The sequence below is a fragment of the Panthera tigris genome, chromosome C1 (genome assembly GCF_018350195.1).
Source record: "Panthera tigris isolate Pti1 chromosome C1, P.tigris_Pti1_mat1.1, whole genome shotgun sequence".
NCBI lineage: Eukaryota > Metazoa > Chordata > Mammalia > Carnivora > Felidae > Panthera > Panthera tigris.
In genome coordinates, this window is record NC_056667.1 from 62,806,074 (window position 1) to 62,824,652 (window position 18,579).

Below are 18,579 nucleotides of genomic sequence, written 5' to 3' on the forward strand. Positions count from 1 at the left end.
TATCTTCTCTATCACTTATATATTCCCCTGCTTCTTGTATTCTGGTGCTCATTACATTCAGTTGGTTTCAGATCTTGGTTATTATATTTTTAATTTTGGCCTGATTGTTTTTTTTTTCTTTTAGCTCTTTTATCTCTGTGGTAAGGGTCTCCCTAATGTCTTCCATGCTTTTTTTGAGCCCATGTAGTAGCCTTATGATTGTTGCTTTAAATTCTTGATAAGGCATGTTAGTTGTATCTGTTTCAATTTGATCCCTGGCCATGACCTGTTCTTATTCTTTATTTTGGGATGAATTCCTCTGTCTTGGCATTTTGTCTAGGCCTCTGTCTTCTGGGTATTAGGAAAACCTGTTATGTTTCCTGTTCCTGAGAGGAAGGATGTGAAGAAGAGGTCATATAATATCCAGGGCCTGGTGCTTCAGGAAGTGTCTCTGGTGTGTGGTACATGCACTTTGGTGATGTGTTTTGGCTGCTCTGTGCCTTAGGTTGGTTGTCTTCAGTTTCTCCTTGCTTGCAGTTGGGAGTGTTTGGACCTTGGGCAGAGTCTGGTGAGTTTTAACTAGTTGTGCTCTAGTATACTTGCTAAAAGAGACCTAATGCTCTTTTCACTAGAACTGAAGCTTTGCAGGACTCTTATGTCGGTAGACATGGTGTATGTGGGGGTGTTTGTGCTGGTCTTATGGGGGAGAGGCCTGCTGTAATGGTCGGTAGTCACTCTTGCTGAAGAAAAACAGTCCCAGCAGAGTGCAGAGGGGTAGGACTTAGCGTTAGCAGGTTAGGCAGGCAGTGTTGGTCCTTTGCTATTTATTGAAGTTGGTTTATGCTGAGGGGTAGAGGAGGGAAATGGCATGAACCAGGTTCTTTGTCCCTGGAGAGGAGAGTCTGTGCTTGCTGCTCTCATGGAAGCACTTTCAGAGGAGTGAATAATTTCCCATGGTGCATCACAGACATTTTTCAGATCACTAATTTCACACTCTGTCTGGGTTGCTTACCTGCCTGTAGCAGCATAGAATACTTTGGCCTCTACCCTAGCCAGGCCTGCTGACTTTTAAAATTCCAAACTTTAGGGACCTGGTGTGACAGGGATCTGCGCTTATTCTCTGGGAAAGGGTCTTCCCCTGTTGGGACTGATGCAGGTTTGACTCAGAATGGCAGTTGCACCAGAGTACAGGAGCATGGATTTTGGAGTAAAGTTCAGTGAAAAACTGGTATCCAGGATACTCACCCTCAGCTGGTTCCTCTGCACCTATGCTGAAGGTTGGAGGCGGAAAATGACACCTGCTGGTTCTTTTGTCCCTAGAGAAGCAATGCTACCTCTCATAGATGGTCACCAAAAAGGAGAAAGTCTCTCCCGATGCCCCTTAGGCATTCCTCAGATCATGCAGTCTGCCCCAGGGTTGTTTGCCTGCCTCTTCTCCAGGAGTAGAGCAGCTTCCTCAGGTCTCTGTCCCAGCCAAGCCTGGGGACCTCTAAAACTCCAGTCTTTGAGCCCCACTGGTTGTAAAAACTCACCAAATTTAGCCCCTCTTGTTTTCCCAGCCAGTGGTTTTGGGGAAATGTTCTTGTGTTTATCCCTGTGCATTCCACTGTCTCTCACCTTTTTCTGTGACAGGGGCTCCCTCCCCTCCGCAGCCCCCTGTGGTCCATTTTTCCCCAAAACTACGGCTCCACACTTCCTACCTTCCTCAGTGTGGCCTCTTCTCTCCCTCTAGTTGTGCAGTATGTTCTATCATACCTCAGATCAATTTCTTGAGGATTCAGAATGATTTGATAGTTAAGTAGCTGTGTTTGAGGGACAAAACAAGCCTAGGGTCCTCCTGCTATGATGCCAGCTTTGTTCATCCTCCCTTCTCTTGCTATGTCTTCTTGATGAGTTGACTGCTTTATCATTATAAAATAACCCTCTTTTTCCTTCATAATATGTTTTTGCTCTGAAACCTACTGTGTTTAATATTAATATATCCACTCCAGCTTTTAATTTAATTTTAATTTTAATTTAACTTAATTTTATTTTATTTTTAGAGAGAGACCATGCAGGGGAGAGGGGCAGAGGGAGAGAGGGAATCTCAAGCAGGTTTCATGCTCAGTGCTGAGCCTAGCACAAGGCACCCCTCCAGCTTTCTTTTGACATGTTAACGTGGTATAGCTTTTGCAATTCTTATGCTTTTAACTTATTTGTGTCTTTATATTTAAAGTGGATTTCTTGTAGACAATATATATTTGGGTCTTGCTTTTTTTTTTTTTTAATTTTTTTTTTTTTAATGTTTATTTATTTTTGGGACAGAGAGAGAGCATGAACGGGGGAGGGGCAGAGAGAGAGGGAGACACAGAATCGGAAGCAGGCTCCAGGCTCTGAGCCATCAGCCCAGAGCCCGACGCGGGGCTCGAACTCACGGACCGTGAGATCGTGACCTGAGCTGAAGTCGGACGCTCAACCGACTGAGCCACCCAGGCGCCCCTGGGTCTTGCTTTTTGTATACAGAGAATATATTATTTTTAATTGGGGTTTATTCCATTTATGCTTAGTGAGATTATTGATATGTTTTGAGTAAATCTGCCATGATGGTACTTCTTTTTCTATTTATCTCATCTGTTCCCTTTTTCCTTTTTTCTGCCTTCTTCTGGATTGAGTATTTTTTATGACCCCATTTTATGTCCTTTGTTGATTGATTATATAGAACTCATTATTTTTATATTTCATGGGTTGCTTTAGGACTTACACATCTTTAGCTAAATTCAGTCTACTTCAAATAATGTAACATCACCTCACATATGGTAAGAACCATACACTATTGGCAACAAAAGCAAAAACAAACAAACTAAAAATCTTTTCACAGCAAAAGAAATGATCAACAAAATGAAACGGCACCTACAGAATTGGAGAACATATTTGCAAACCATATCTGATGAGATATTATTCAAAATGTGTAAAAAACTCCTACAACTCAATAGCAAGAAAACAATCTGATTTTAAAATGGGCAGAACTAAATAGGTATTCTTTCAAAGCCGACATACAAATAGCCAACAGATATATGAAAAGGTGGTTGGGGCACCTGGGTGGTACAGTCGGATAAACATATAACTTTGGCTCAGGTCATACAGTTTGTGGGTTCAAGCCCAGCATCGGGTTCTGTGCTGACAGCTCAGAGTCTGGAACCTGCTTCAGCTTCTGTGTCTCCTTCTCTCTCTGCCCCTTTCCCACTTGCACTCTGTCTCTCTCTCTCTCAAAAATAAATAAACATTAAAAAAAATTTTGTAAAGAAAAGGTGCTCAACATCAATAATCATCAGGAAAATGCAAATTAACACAATAGTGGGATATTCACCTGTTAGAATGGCTGTCATCAAAAAAACCCAAAAAACAAAAAACAAGAGGTAACAAGTGATGATGAGGATGCAGAGAAAAGGGAAACCTTGTGCACTGTTGGTGGGAATGTAAATTGGTACAGCCTATGTGGAAAACAATATGGAAGTTCTTCAGAAAGTTAAAAATAGCACTACCATATGATCCAGCAATCCCACTTTTAAGTATATATCTAGAGAAAATGAAAAAAAGATCTCAAAGAGATCGTTGCAGCATTATTCACAATCGTCAAGATACAGAAACAACCTAAGTGTTCACTGATACATGAATGGATAGAGAAAATGCAACACGTGCACACACCCATACAGGCAGTAGAATATTATGTAGCCACAAAAAAGAAGGAAATCTTGCCGCTTGCAACAACATGAATTGACCTTGAGGACATTATGCTAAGTGAAATAAGCCAGAAAGAGATATACACTACATAGTATTAGTTATATGTGAAATTTAAATGCATTGTATCAGTTACATGTGAAATCTGAATACATATATACATATGTGCATACATGGGTACATGCATACATGTATAATGCACATACACACACACAAAAAGACTAAACTCCTAGAAACAGAGGATAGAAGAGTGGTTGCCAGGGACTGGAGTGTGGAGGGAAATAGGGAGAAGTTGGTAAAAGGTACAGACTTTCAACTATAACATGAATGAGGTTTGAGGATCTAATGTTAAGCATGGTGACTATAGTTGGTAACACTGTCTTGTATAATTGATATTTGCTAAGAGCGTAGAACTTAAAAGTTCTTCTCACTAAAAAAATATTGAGGAGATGGATATGTTAGTTTAATTGGGGGGAATCTTTGCAGTGTATATGAGTATCAAATAACCACAATGTACACTTTAAATATTTTACAATTTTATTTGTTAATTATTCCTCAATAAAGCTGAAATAAAAAGAAAAGAATTTTACAGTAGTGTGCTGCAATTCCCCTTTCCTTCCCATTGGGCTGTTGTCATACATTTTACTTGTACATATATCCTGTAGTTCATTATTTTTTAAAACATAACTTTATTAAGATAAAATTCTCAAAGCATATACTTCACCCATTTAAAGTTTAAAATTCAGTCATTTTTAGTATGTTCACACAGTTGTACCACAATCACTACAGTCAATTTTAGAACATGTTCATCACCCTATAAAGCAACCCTGTACCCATTAGCAATCACTTCCCATTCCCCCCAACCTTTTCCTCCAACCCCCCAGTTCCTGACTTTTACTAGTCTACTATCTGTCTCTATGGATTTGGCAATTCTGGACATTTCATATAAATGGAATCCTACAATGTGTAGTCTTTTGTGACTGGCTTTTTTTTTTACCTAGCATGGTGTTTTCAGGTTAATTCATACTGTAGCATATATCAATACTTGATTATTTTTATTGACAAATAATATTCCATTGTATAGATATGGCACATTTCATTTGTCTATTCATCAAATGTCTATTCATTTGAGTTTCCACTTTTGATTATTATGAATATATTATGAATATTTATGTACAAGTTTTGTGTGCATATAAGTTTTCATTTATCTTGGATATATACCTAGGGGTAGAATTGCTGGGTCATAACATCACTCTGTTTAAGGAACTGCCAGACTGTTTTCCAAAATTACTGTATGATTTTGCATTCCCACCAGTGAGTCTACGAGGTTCTGATGTCTCCACATCCTTGTCAACACTTGTTATTATCTGACTTTTTGATTGTAGCCATCCTTGTGGGTGTGAAGTAATATCTAGTGTTTTTTATTTGCATTTCCCTGATGATTAATGATGTCGAGCCTCTTTTCATGTGCTTATTGGCCATTTGCATATCTTCCTTGGAGAAGTGTTTATTCATATCCTTTTCTAATTTTTAATTGGGTTCTTTATCTTATTATTGAGTTATAAGAGTTCTTTATATATTTCAGATATAAGGCCCTTATTGAATATATGGTTTGCAAATGTTCTCTATCATTCTTTAGGTTGTTTTTTTACTTTCTTGATGATATCCTTTGACATTACATGTTAACTTCCTGGCAGAAGGATGAATCTTTAACTCTTTATTTTCTCATAAACATGGACACTTCCTTACCTCTCATCACCCAGTAGGGTTACAACATAATCTTAGTAGATAAAAATTAATATGATTATCCATGCTACACAGAGTTGAGCTTGCATAACTTTTTACATGTTTTTTCCTCAGAATGAATAACTTTTTCTATTTGTATGTTTTACTGTATGCTTTCACTAACTCAGGCATAAATATTTCCATCAAGTATCTCAATATCCTCTCAGCAGATTTAAAATATGCTCTCAGTATATTTATTCACTATAGATAATCAGTTTCAACACCTTGAAGATGCCTCTCTCATTGGTTTCTGACCTGTTCCAATCTGGACTGGTTGCCCCTCTGTTTAGTCTACAGCTGTGGCCCCAGGTTTCTCTTCAGCATTTTTCTGTCTCTCCTGTGTTGAATCTCGTTTTTTTGTGTCCCAGGTTGTCTTCTGATTTGGCTTACTCTGTCCTTTTTTGTAGAGCATATTCTCTAGAGCACATTCTGAAAAAGAATGAGACTGCATTTCTGAAATGTTTTATTATTCTCTCATAATTGATTGATAGCTGAAAATCAAATTCTATCCAGGAAATAATTTTCCTTCAGAATTGGGAGGTACTTCTCCACTGTCTTGTAGCTTATAATGTTCCTATTGACAAGGTGAAACCATTGAGATATCCTGACTTTGCCCCCTCCATTCTCTGGTAGCATGTAAGATCTTTAAAAGGTTTCAACCTTTTAAAAAAAGGTTTATTTAAAAAAATAAAAATTAAATAAAATCTCAAACCTTCAGAAAATTTGCAAATACATTACAAAAAATTTCTCTCTTTTTTTTTAATTTTAAGAGTAACTTGCTGGGGCGCCTGGGTGGCTCAGTCGGTTAAGCATCTGGCTTCGGCTCAGGTCATGATCTCGCGGTCTGTGGGTTCGAGCCCCGCGTCAGGCTCTGTGCTGACAGCTCAGAGCCTGGAGCCTGTTTCAGATTCTGTGTCTCCCTCTTTCTCTGACCCTCCCCTGTTCATGCTGTCTCTCTCTCTCTGTCTCAAAAATAAATAAATGTTAAAAAAAAAAAGAGTAACTTGCTGACATGATGTTCTATCACTGCCAAATACATTAGTATTTCTTATAAACAAGGATATTCTTCTGGTCAACCACAATAAATCTTCAAAGTAAGGAAATTAACAGTGATAATACCTTTAATTCTCAGGCCCGATTCAAGTTTTGCTAATTGTGCTGATAATGTCCTTTCACAGGAAAAGGATTCAGTTGAGATGCAGAAAATTACCTTTAGTTTTTTGTCTATTTAGGCTTCAGTCATGACCTTGACATTTGAAAATTACAGGTCTGTTATTATCTTTCAGTTTGGGTTTATCTGATGTTTCCTCATTATTAGATTCAGGTAATGTATCTTTGGTAGGAATATCACAGAAATGAGGCAGTGTTCTTATGACATCTTATCAGATGGCTCATGATTTTGATTTGTTCCATTATGATGATGATAACTTTGTGTACTTGATTGAAGGGGTTTTTTTTTGCTTCTCCACTATAAAATTACTATTTTCCTTATGTAATTAAAAGTATTCTCTGGGGAGGTACTTTGAGACTATGTAAATATCCTATTATCAAATGTTCATTGTATTTAATCTCTGTGGATTCATGGTTTCATATTAAATTGGTTATAATCCTTTACTGTCAATATTACTATCAATATTTATTTTGAATCTCAAATTGTTTCAGATTTGACTAGCACAAGCCCCTTTTAATTGGTCTCTAAGTCCTTTGGAAATACACCCATCATTCTTTGAGCCCTTTATCACTTTTTGGCTCAAGAAAATGAACCAGGCTTTTTTTGTACTTTCTCTGCCTAGCCTTTGAGTTAGCCAGTTCCCCCCAGGAGCTCTGGTTCATTTTAATGGGCTATGACATTTAGAAATCAAGATCTGGGCACTGGGCAGTCTTTACTTTTGGGGTGTCACTGCTCCCAAGCCTTCTCATGAATAGGGAATAAGTATACATATATGAGTAAATGTATAAATATATACACATTTACCTCTATATTTATTTCTATATCCATCTGTACAATTGAAAACTATCAGTTCACAACAATACCTCCAATTTCAGTTTAACATCCCAAGGTTCATATTCGTTTTCTCTACTTCAATATTAGTAACTCCCTTCTCTGACAATGAGAAATCTGGCTCTCAGTATCCTTAATATATTAGCATATTTGACCCATCTATGTGACCAGTCTCTGACTGCTGCCACTCTCTGTCCTATGATGTCATCCTCATTGTTGCCTGTGTTCTAGCATTCTCTACTAAACCATCCTTCTCCATCTCACCTCTCTCGGGTTCTGATACTCTGTATTAAAATGCCCTCCTACACAGAGACTTTCCATAGGTTTTACTACACCAGGCTGCCTTCTCTCCCCTTGTGTGGATACCCTCTTGACCTTGTTCAGGTTCATATACTCTGTGCTGGGCAGCCCTCCATTATGGTACCTTCCTTCTCCTTCTGTGCTGTACCACCTCTCCATTCTTACTTTGTTCTGGGTTTGCTTCTCCCATACCAGGGATGCTCTCTTCTTCCTGTTTGGACCCTGAAAACTAATATTAAAACACAGTGTTCATATTAAAATAAAATTATTTCTTAATATACAGGGAAGGTTCTTCATTTTACTTTTGGATATACTTTTGCTAGTGTGTGTCATTAACCTTTTATTCTCTCTCTCTCTCTCTCTCTCTCTCCCCACACACACACACACCTTTTTTTTTTTTTACTTGTTTAGCTGTCTTTTTGGAGCTGTTAAATATTTTAGGACTTTCAGAGACTTAAAATGAACAATCAGTTATGAATATAAACATAGAGAGCCTTTATGATCTTTTGCCAGATTCCACTGCCTTGGGTGATATTTTCAAATAAAAAATATCTTAACTTGAGAAACAGTTTTACTTATGGATGACATGTTTTACACAGAAAAATGCAATGCAGCATAGGGATAGGACACTCTATACTACTGATACTGGCCACTCTATACTGATAATTAGTATGTTTACTAGCTCCCTATGGCTTCTGAAACAAAATACTAGTCACTGTATGGCTTGAGACAAGATAAATATATTGCCTCACAGTTCTGGAGGCTGGAAGTCTGAAATCAAGATGTCAACAGGCTGGGCCATATTTCCTCTGAAACCTATAGGGGAATCCTTTCTTGCCTCTTCCTAGCTTTTGGTGGTTTGTTGGCAGTCTTTATTGCTCTTTGGCTTTCTGCTGCATAACTGCAGTCTCTCCCTTCCTTGTCACATGCCAGTCTCCCTGTGTGTCTTCACATGGCTGTCTTTTACATGTAACCCAGTCATATTGAATTAAGAGTCTATGGGGCGCCTGGGTGGCGCAGTCGGTTAAGCGTCCGACTTCAGCCAGGTCACGATCTCGCGGTCCGTGAGTTCGAGCCCCGCGTCAGGCTCTGGGCTGATGGCTCGGAGCCTGGAGCCTGTTTCCGATTCTGTGTCTCCCTCTCTCTCTGCCCCTCCCCTGTTCATGCTCTGTCTCTCTCTGTCCCAAAAATAAATAAAAAACGTTGAAAAAAAAAAAAAAAGAATCTACCCTATTACAGTATGATATCATCTTAACTCATTGCCTCTACAATGGCCCTGTTTGCAAATAAGATCACATTTTGAAGTACTGAGTGTTAAGACTTTGACAAATATTTTTGGGGGGACACAATTCAACCCATCACGGTATATAAACTAAGGCTTCATTTCATTTTTTTTTAATAGGAAAAAATCCTCAGATTATACCTAAGAGCAGTCTTTTTGTTGTTAACTCATGTAATATATAGTATTATATAGTCATACAGCCTCATAATTTAGTGTCACTAGCTATAAGAATTAGTAACATACATGTTTTCATTTTGTTTTATTTTGCATTAGACTGTTTCTGGTAATATTAAGAAGGGAATGTTAGTTTGGCCAACTAGCTCTCTCATAAATATCTTTGATTAGCTAGCCAGCATCTGTAATCAGTTTGACTCTCAGACTTTAGGAAAGTCATTTGGGGAAGATTTAAGGTAATTATGTAAGCTGAGAATCTGGACTCCTTTTTTCCTGTCCAGAAAAGAAAATCAATAGCTACTTCTAAGATTTTTAAGGATCGGTGTTACTTTCCATCCTTTTTAGTTTTGGAGGGACTGGTCCTAGCTGTAAATATTTTCCTAATTAGCACATCAGTCCTTTGTGGAAGCCTTTAAAATACTTTTCAGATTTACTAATTTTTGAGGAACCCTAAGCAATATATTGACTTCATACATGATTCATGAATTTCAGTATTCCTTATACTGTTTCTTAGTTGCTGTTTTTTTTTCTTAACCATCTGGAGATATACTTTAAATTAAGCTCTTTCCTCATTTGATATAAGCATGTATATCTTAATTAAACACAATATTTACTAAATTAGTTCAGACTTGTGCTGGTTAAATTGCATGATTTGCCAAAACTTGTGAATGAACTAAATCTTCCATTGGCTGAATTATATGATTATCTTAAACTTCTAAACGAACTAAATTTTCTCTGAAAATTTCCAGTGTGGAATTATTTGCCTAAGATGAGTTCTTATACTTTCTTCTTAAGAATATTGATTTTAGAAAATGGTATTTTCTGGATCATCGTATTCCCTGAGAATGAAACTTAAATTTCTTATTTTGATTAACCTGAATGTCTTTTCTTTCTATATAATATTTATAACCTTACTTTCAATGTATTGCATAAAGAATGCTCGTATTTTCCATTTTAAACATCCAAAATACTTCCTCCAACATTTGAAAATTTTGATATTAAAGAAGTTTTTCTGGGGTGCCTGGCTGGCTCCATCAGCGCATGTGACTCTTGAACTCAGGGTTGTGAATTCAAACCCCACATTGGGCATAGAACTCACTTGATTTAAAAAGGGGACTATTTACACCCTTTTAAAAAACAAAAAAAGCAAGTTTTTCCAAGTTCTTATCCAAATATCTTTGCTTTATTTTGAATAACTTTTAATTTTTTTTCCCACTGATGTTAGGCTGCCATATAGAATATCTAGTACAGTACATTGCTTTTTAAAAATTTATTCAACAAGTTATTTTACTAAGCATTGCAACAAGTTCTAGGGATCCAATAAGAAGTAAATCTCTAATCCAAAGGAATTTATAATCCAGTGGAGATTGGGGTAAAAAAACCAATTACAGCATAGTATTATCAGAAACTCTAAGGGATATTATATTCTAACCTATTTGCAAGCTAACAAGTTAGCCTGCCAGTTTGGTAGACGCTGACAGAAGACACAAGACTCCTGGGTCAGAGAGACAGGACTTTAGTATTTAGAACAAGCAGTAGCTAGAGTATTAGCATTTTCTTAGACTGATTCCCCAAACTCCATTTCCCACTGGGTGAAGTGAAGAGAGCCAGGTGACCCCTGCACATGCAGTGTGTTATACAGGGGAGAATTTCAGAGATTAGGGAACCTGGATCTTTTATAACGAGCAATAAGTATTTTGCCTACTGTTCTGGAGGAGATATCATCTTAATCTTCTGAGACTGTAAACAAACTCACCCTTTGCTTTAGAAGGAGACACTGTATCTTTCAGAACTACTCACTATACAAACATCTTTGAAAAGACTGTCCAGAACAAAGGCAGTCAGTGTCTTTGCTCAGAAGATAGGCAAAAATGCAAAAGGCCAGTAGAGAATTAGCTCCTAATTCCCCGTGAAGAGATTCTCTCTCTTGTCAGCTTTGAAGAAGAAAGTTGTAAAGAGACCCTGAATTAGTTGTCTATTGCTGCATAACAAATTACCATGACCATAGTGGCTTAAAACTGCACATATTTATTATCTCAAAGTTCCTGTGAATCAGAAGTCTATGTACATTCTAGCTTGATTCTCTGCTTAGGGTCTCTCAGCATGCAGTTAAGATGTCATCCAAGGTGGAATACTCACATGGAGTACTCAACTAGGGAAGGATCTATGTACCCACTCTTGTGGTGTTGGCAATATTTAGTTCTTGCAACTGTAGGATTCATGGCAGCTTACTTCTTAGAAGCCAGCAAAGTGTAGAGAGATTAGAGAGGGATACAGAGAAGGAACAAACAGGGAAGAAAGCATCAGTGATATGAAAGTGTAAGAGTATCTGTATGCTTGTAGTAAGAGCTCCTCTACAGCAGAATTTCTCAACCTAGGCATGATAGACATTTTGGGCTGGATAATTCTTTTCCTGTCCCATGTGTTCTAGGATGTTTAGCAGTAACCTTGGCTTCTACCCACTAAATGCTAATAGAATCTCTCTGGTTGTAACAACCAAAAATGCCTTCAAGCATTGCCAAAGTGAACATCCACGTAATGACCACTCAGGTAAAGAAATAGGTGTTTTGCTATTACTTTAAAAACTCCAGTTTTGCTTCTTTCGGTTCATTATTCTCTCCCTCCCTCCAAAAAGAAACTACTTTTTTGTAATGGTGTTCTTGTTTTTCTTTCTAATCTAGTTTTACCCATTATTTAAAAAAACTTCACATATAAGGAAACATTCATCTGCATTTTTTATATGTGGCTTTGTTTGGCCAACATTATGTTTGTGAGATTTAACTATGTTGTTGCATTTATCTATAGCTCATTTATTTCTATAGCTGTGTAATCTTTCACTGTATGAATATACCATTATTTATTTCACTGTTGGAATTTTTAAATTTTTTTTATTAAAAAAAATTTTTTTAACATTTATTTATTTTTGAGAGACAGAGAGAGACAGAGCATGAGCAGGGGAGGGGCAGAGAGAGAGAGAAGGAGACACAGAATCTGAAGCAGGCTGTAGGCTCTGAGCAAGCTGTCAGCACAGAGCCTGATGCGGGGCTCGAACCCACAAACTGTGAGATCATGACCTGAGCCGAAGCCAGATGCTCAACCAACTGAGCCACCCTGGCTGGCGCCCCTTCACTGTTGGACTTTTGAGTTGTTGACAGTTTCTGGAAATTACAAATAATATTGCTAAACAATATTGTAAATATTTCCTTATATAATTGTGCACATATTTTTATTGGGCACATAGTTTGGAGTGGAATTTCTGAGTCATGAGGAATGCATATCTTCAACTTGAGTAGATAATGAAAATGTTTTTCAGAATGATCGTATCAATTTATACTCCTACTAGCAGTGTATGTGAATTCCCATTACTCCTCCCCCAAACCTAATATTATCAGTTTAAAAATTTTAGCCATAGTGATTGGTAGCTAGTGGTATTTCATTGTGTTCTTAATTTGCATTTTTCTGTTAATGAGGTTGAACATCCTTTCATATGTATATTGACCATTTGAATATCTTCTTTTGTGAATGTCTCTTGCCGATTTTGGGTTATCTTTTTTTGGGATTTGTAGAGCTTTTATGATTCCTTGGTTGTTTTTGTGTGTTGCACAAATCTTTTCCCATTTCACTGACTTTTTTACCCAGTGTTGTAGAGTAGACATTGTTGCTGTGCCACCCATATCCCCTTGGCATTCACTTTTGTACAAGGAAGTCTTCTTACTACAAACAACTGAAACTCACTGCCTGAGAACTTTCTTTAGCCACATGAGAAACTTGAGGGTAATCAGGGAGTGGTTGCCCAGCAATAGATCTTAACCAATACCAAACAGGAGTTGGTTAATAAATATGCCATTTTCCTTACTTCTGGAGATAGCTTCTGAAGCTTACTCTACACCATCTCTGAATGGTCTCCAGCAGGATTGAGCCACGGTGCCATGTAGCGATATCATGATCAGCAGTGTATCCTGTATTGCTGCTTTTCCCTACTCTCTTGCCTGTACTTCTTAGAATCACTGTTCAATTATTATTTTTTTTTAACGTTTATTTATTTTGGAGACAGAGAGAGACAGAGCATGAACGGGGGAGGGTCAGAGAGAGGGAGACACAGAATCTGAAACAGGCTCCAGGCTCAGAGCTGTCAGCACAGAGCCCGACACGGGGCTTGAACTCACGGACCGCGAGATCATGACCCGAGCCTAAGTCGGCCGCTTAACTGACTGAGCCACCCAGGTGCCCCAAATATGCAGGAGTACTATTAACTATAGTTACCATGCTGTCCATTACATCCTCATGACTTGTTTAGTTTACAACTGGAGGTTTGTGCCTTTGACCTCCTTCTTCCATTTTGCCCACCCCCTGCCTCTGGCAGCCCCTCGTCTATTCTCTGTGTCTATGAGCTTGGTTTTTCTTTGTTTTTAGATTCCACATATCAGTGAGATCTTTGTTGACTTTCTTTGCGTGACTTATTAGAAGTTCTTAATTTAAATGTAGATCCTAGTTTATGCCTTTTCCTTTATAGTGGTTGTTGTATCCTGCATAAGAAGTCTTTACCTACCCCAATGTCTTGACTGTACCCGTGGGATTTTAATTTATGGAGATGACTAAGTGATGACATAGGCTGATGTTATTAAAAGAAGATTTTTATTACTTATGATTTCTGAGAGAGAGGAGCTTGCAACATGGGGTCACATGGGGAAGTACCAGCGTTGGTCAGGAGCCAAAGGAATGAGGGGACAATATCACAAAAGCCTTTATTACTACAGGAGTGAGAAGTTGTTAGGTGGAAATGTCCCCTATTAGGTAGAAAGCAAAAACACAGATGTTGGAGTTTGTGGTTGTAGGGTTTGTAATATGATTTCTGTGCACCCACAAAAACCAGACCATGGGAGAGATATAGGCAACTTTGGCCATTAGTTTGGCCCTGTGATTAATGTATGTCAAATCATCAATTATAAAATTTCTAAAAGTTGACAAACTTAAAAAAAAAAAAAATGGTGCCTGGGTGGCTCAGTCATTTAAGCATCTGACTCTTCAGCTCAGGTCATGATCTCATGGTTTGTGAGACTGACCTCTGTGTCTAGCTTTGTGCTCACAGTGTAGAGCCTGCTTGCGATTCTCTCCCTTTCTGCTCCTCTCCCACATGCACATACTTTCTCTCCCTTGAAATAAAGAAACTTAAATAACTTAGTTAGAACACCCAAGGTAGTAAAGATATTCTTCTTTCATATATTCCAGATGTTTTATTGTTTCACTTTTTTGTATTTAGATCTGTAATCCATTTGGAATTGATATTTCTATGTGGTTTGAGGAAGGGGGCCACATTTCCTTTTTTTTCATACAGATTCATAATCTTGTTGGTATCATTTATAGAAAAGACTATCATTTCCCCATTAGTCTATAGTCAGCCTTTGTCATAAGTCAAATGCTTGGGTTAAATCATATGTTTGGGTCTATTTCTAGACTCTGTCCCATTGGTCCTTCTCTCTGTCCTTGTGCTAATGCCACAGTTTTTTTTAATTGCTCTAACTTTATTATAATCTGATATTCATTAGAGTTAATCCTTCTACCTTGTTCTTCAAGGGCAAATTGGTATTTTTGGAAGATATTCTCCTTTGGTAATAGGGATGAAAGTTGTCTTCTGTTTGGTGACTATTACTTATTTTTAATCTTCTGAGCATGAGGTAACTTGTTTTGGGGCTAATAACATTTATTTTGGTATTTCTTCTTAATTGGCTCATATGGTCACTGAACAGTCCAGGTATTGTGCAATAAGGATATAGGTCAGAAGGCTACAAAAAGAAACAGTGCTATATCAAGTACATTATATCATAATGTGATATCCGGAAACCCCTTGTCTGTATTGGCAGATTTGTTCATTCAGAAAAAATTCTTCATTTCCCCAGGTTTAGTACCACTGTTTGGTTCTAGGGATAGTATAATTTGATTTATAAAAAGTTCATTTATAAAATTTTGAATGCTAATATTGCTTTACCTTGAAAAACTATAATTAATTTGGACAACTAGAATTACGGAAATTGTTTTACTTGCACAAACAGGAACCAGTGAGGGAAATTTGTCATTCTGTAGCTATCTGGGAGGTTTGGATGAAGCTTTTCAAATATCATCTTGCCACAGATACCCTTTGTGCCTTTTTCAGTTAATCGTAGTCTCTTGGTACCGTTCAGGATTGAACTGTTTCTCCTATCGCTACTGTAGGTTAAGCTGGACCCAAAGGGCTGAAGTAGAAATGAAAGTTGGACACAATGAGATGAACTCTCCTCATTGTCAGACTTTCTGGAAACTAGTGCACTAGGCTTATGATGGGTCAGTAATTGTAACTATCGTCTATATTGTCTATGCTGAGTACGTTCATATATAAAAATGTATGAATATGATCAGTGTAGAATATTCAAGAGGAAAACCCATTCTTGTATTGTGTATTTATGGTGTCCACATTTATCTTAATAGGTTAATGCAGCTGAATCAAAGATAACAAATTTAATATACCTAAAACATACCTTGGAACTTGTGGATCCTTTAAAGGTAACTTTAGCTGTATATTGTACAAAACATGTCTAGCATCAGTTTTTAAAAAAACTTTTTGTCTCAAAATAATTTCAAATTTAGATAAAGTTGCAAGAATAGTATAATAAATTTCCGTATTCTCTCCTTACTCACACAACAGACACTACCAATTATTATACTTATCATTACTCTTACTGAACTATTTGAAAATTACAGTACCTAAATACTAAAGTGTATATCTCTGAGAACAAAGATGTTTTCTTAAATAAACATGGTGTAATTAAAAAAATTAGGATATTTAACATTGTTCCAATACTATTATGTGTACAATATGTTCAAAATTTTCTAATTGTTTTAATAATATTTTTAATGGATTTCTTTTCTTGATACAGGGTCAACCCCAGGACCATGCATTGTATTTAATGTCATGTTTCTTTATACCTTTTTAAATTAAAAGTTTCTCATCCTTTCTTTGTCATGATATTAACATTCTAAAGAGTGGCAGTTGTTTATAGAATATTCCTCAATTTGTGTGTATGGTTATTTTCTCATGATTAAATTTAGCTTGTACATATTCAGCAGTAATACTCTATGGGAAAAGTTGTACCTTTCTTAGTACATCACATCAGGAGGCACGTGATACCATTCCACATTCTGGTGATATGAACTTTGATCAATTCACTGTGAAGTTATTAATCTATGGAGAGATACTTTGAGACTATATAAATATCCTGTTCACTTGATTTTAGTATTTATTTCTAACTCTTACTTGAAGTACCTCTGATGTGATTTTTTAATAAATACTATATTTTAAATACTAAAATGTGCAAAACTTGTTTTTAAACATATATTTATTTAAATAATCTCTACACCCAGTGTGGGGCTCAAATGCACAACCCTCAGTTCAGGAGTCTCATGCTTTACCAGCTGAGCCAGCCAGGCACCCCTGTGCAAAACATTTTTAAAAATTAAGGTGACAAAGAAGAACTGCTTTTTTAAAGAAAAAATAATGGACAATGTGGAAGAATTTTGTTATAGAGTTCATTCTAATAAATACTATATAATGAAAACAATTTGGCAAAAGGTTTAAAAAATGTTGCCATCTTTCTTAGAATGAAAGAAGTATAATAAATCATCCCCCACAATTGATAGATTTGACAAAACACAAATTTTAAGCTTTGACATGTCAAAGGCAAAGTAAAGGCCAAAGAAAATTAGGAAACAGTCTCTTTAACAAATGGTGCTGGGAGAGCTGGACAGCAACATGCAGAAGAATGAAACTAGACAACTTTCTTACACCATTCACAAAAATAAACTCAAAATGGATAAATGACCTGAATGTGAGACACGAAACCATCAAAACCCTAGAGGAGAAAGCAGAAAACCTCTCTGACCTCAGCCGCAGCAATTTCTTACTTGACACATCCCCAAAGGCAAGGGAATTAAAAGCAAAAATGAACTATTGGGACCTCATGAAGAAAAAAGCTTCCTCACTGCAAAGGAAACAGTCAACAAAACTAAAAGGCAACCGACAGAATGGGAAAAGATATTTGCAAATGACATATCGGACAAAGGGCTAGTATCCAAAATCTATAAAGAGCTCACCAAACTCCACACCCGAAAAACAAATAATCCAGTGAAGAAATGGGCAGAAGACATGAATAGACACTTCTCCAAAGATGACATCCAGGTGGCCAACAGGCACATGAAAAGATGCTCAACATCACTCCTCATCAGGGAAATATAAATCAAAACCACACTCAGATATCACCTCATGCCAGTCAGAGTGGCTAAAATGAACAAGTCAGGAGACTATAGATGCTGGAGAGGATGTGGAGAAACGGGAACCCTCTTGCACTGTTGGTGGGAATGCAAATTGGTGCAGCCACTCTGGAAAACAGCGTGGAGGCTCCTCAAAAAATTCAAAATAGATCTACCCTATGACCCAGCAATAGCACTGCTAGGAATTGACCCAAGGGATACAGGAGTGCTGATGCATAGGGGCACTTGTAACCCAATGTTTATAGCAGCACTTTCAACAATAGCCAAATTATGGAAAGCACCTAAATGTCTATCAACTGATGAATGGATAAAGAAATTGTGGTTTATATACACAATGGAATACTATGTGGCAATGAGAAAGAATGAAATATAGCCTTTTGTAGCAACATGGATGGAACTGGAGAGTGATATGCTAAGTGAAATAAGCCAGGCAGAGAAAGACAGATACCATATGTGTTCACTCTTATGTGGATCCTGAGAAACTTAACAGAAGACAATGGGGGTGGGGAAGGAGAAAAAAAAAGTTAGAGAGGGAGGCAAATCATAAGAGACTCTTAAAAACTGAGAACCAACTGAAGGTTGTTGGGGGGTAGGAGGGAGGGGAGGGTGGGTGATGGGTATTGAGGGGGGCACCTGTTGGGATGAGCACTGGGTGTTCTATGGAAACCAATTTAACAATAAATTTCATATTTAAAAAAAAATAAAAACTTTTCATGATGTAAAAATAGGAAAAATTTATAACAGACAAAATATTACTTTCTGTCATAAAACTCATGTAATTTCAGAAGAGAATACTGGAATACCAATAGAAATATGCAAAATGCTCCTAAAATGGAAATCAAAGGGGTTAATAAATAGTACCAAAAATATTCAACCTCAATATTAGTCAAAGAAATACAAATTAAAGTCATTTTTTATATATCAAAAAAACAAAGGTTTATTTTTCCTTTAATGGATGCAACTTGCTGCTAATGAGAGAATAGTAAAACATACAGCTTCATAGACAGCTGGTAGAAGTACAAATTGTACATACTTCACA

General features: G+C 37.1%; 1 protein-coding gene across 2 annotated transcripts in view; it reads left to right on the forward strand.

The window, feature by feature from the left end:
• Nucleotides 1–18,579, forward strand: part of MSH4 (mutS homolog 4) — an 88,526-nt gene that overhangs the window by 38,217 nt on the left and 31,730 nt on the right. For both annotated transcript variants that reach the window (XM_007079236.2, XM_042997602.1), the window contains exon 9: nucleotides 15,702–15,776. In XM_007079236.2, the coding sequence (XP_007079298.2) occupies nucleotides 15,702–15,776 (75 nt within the window). The remainder of the gene's footprint in view (nucleotides 1–15,701; nucleotides 15,777–18,579) is intronic.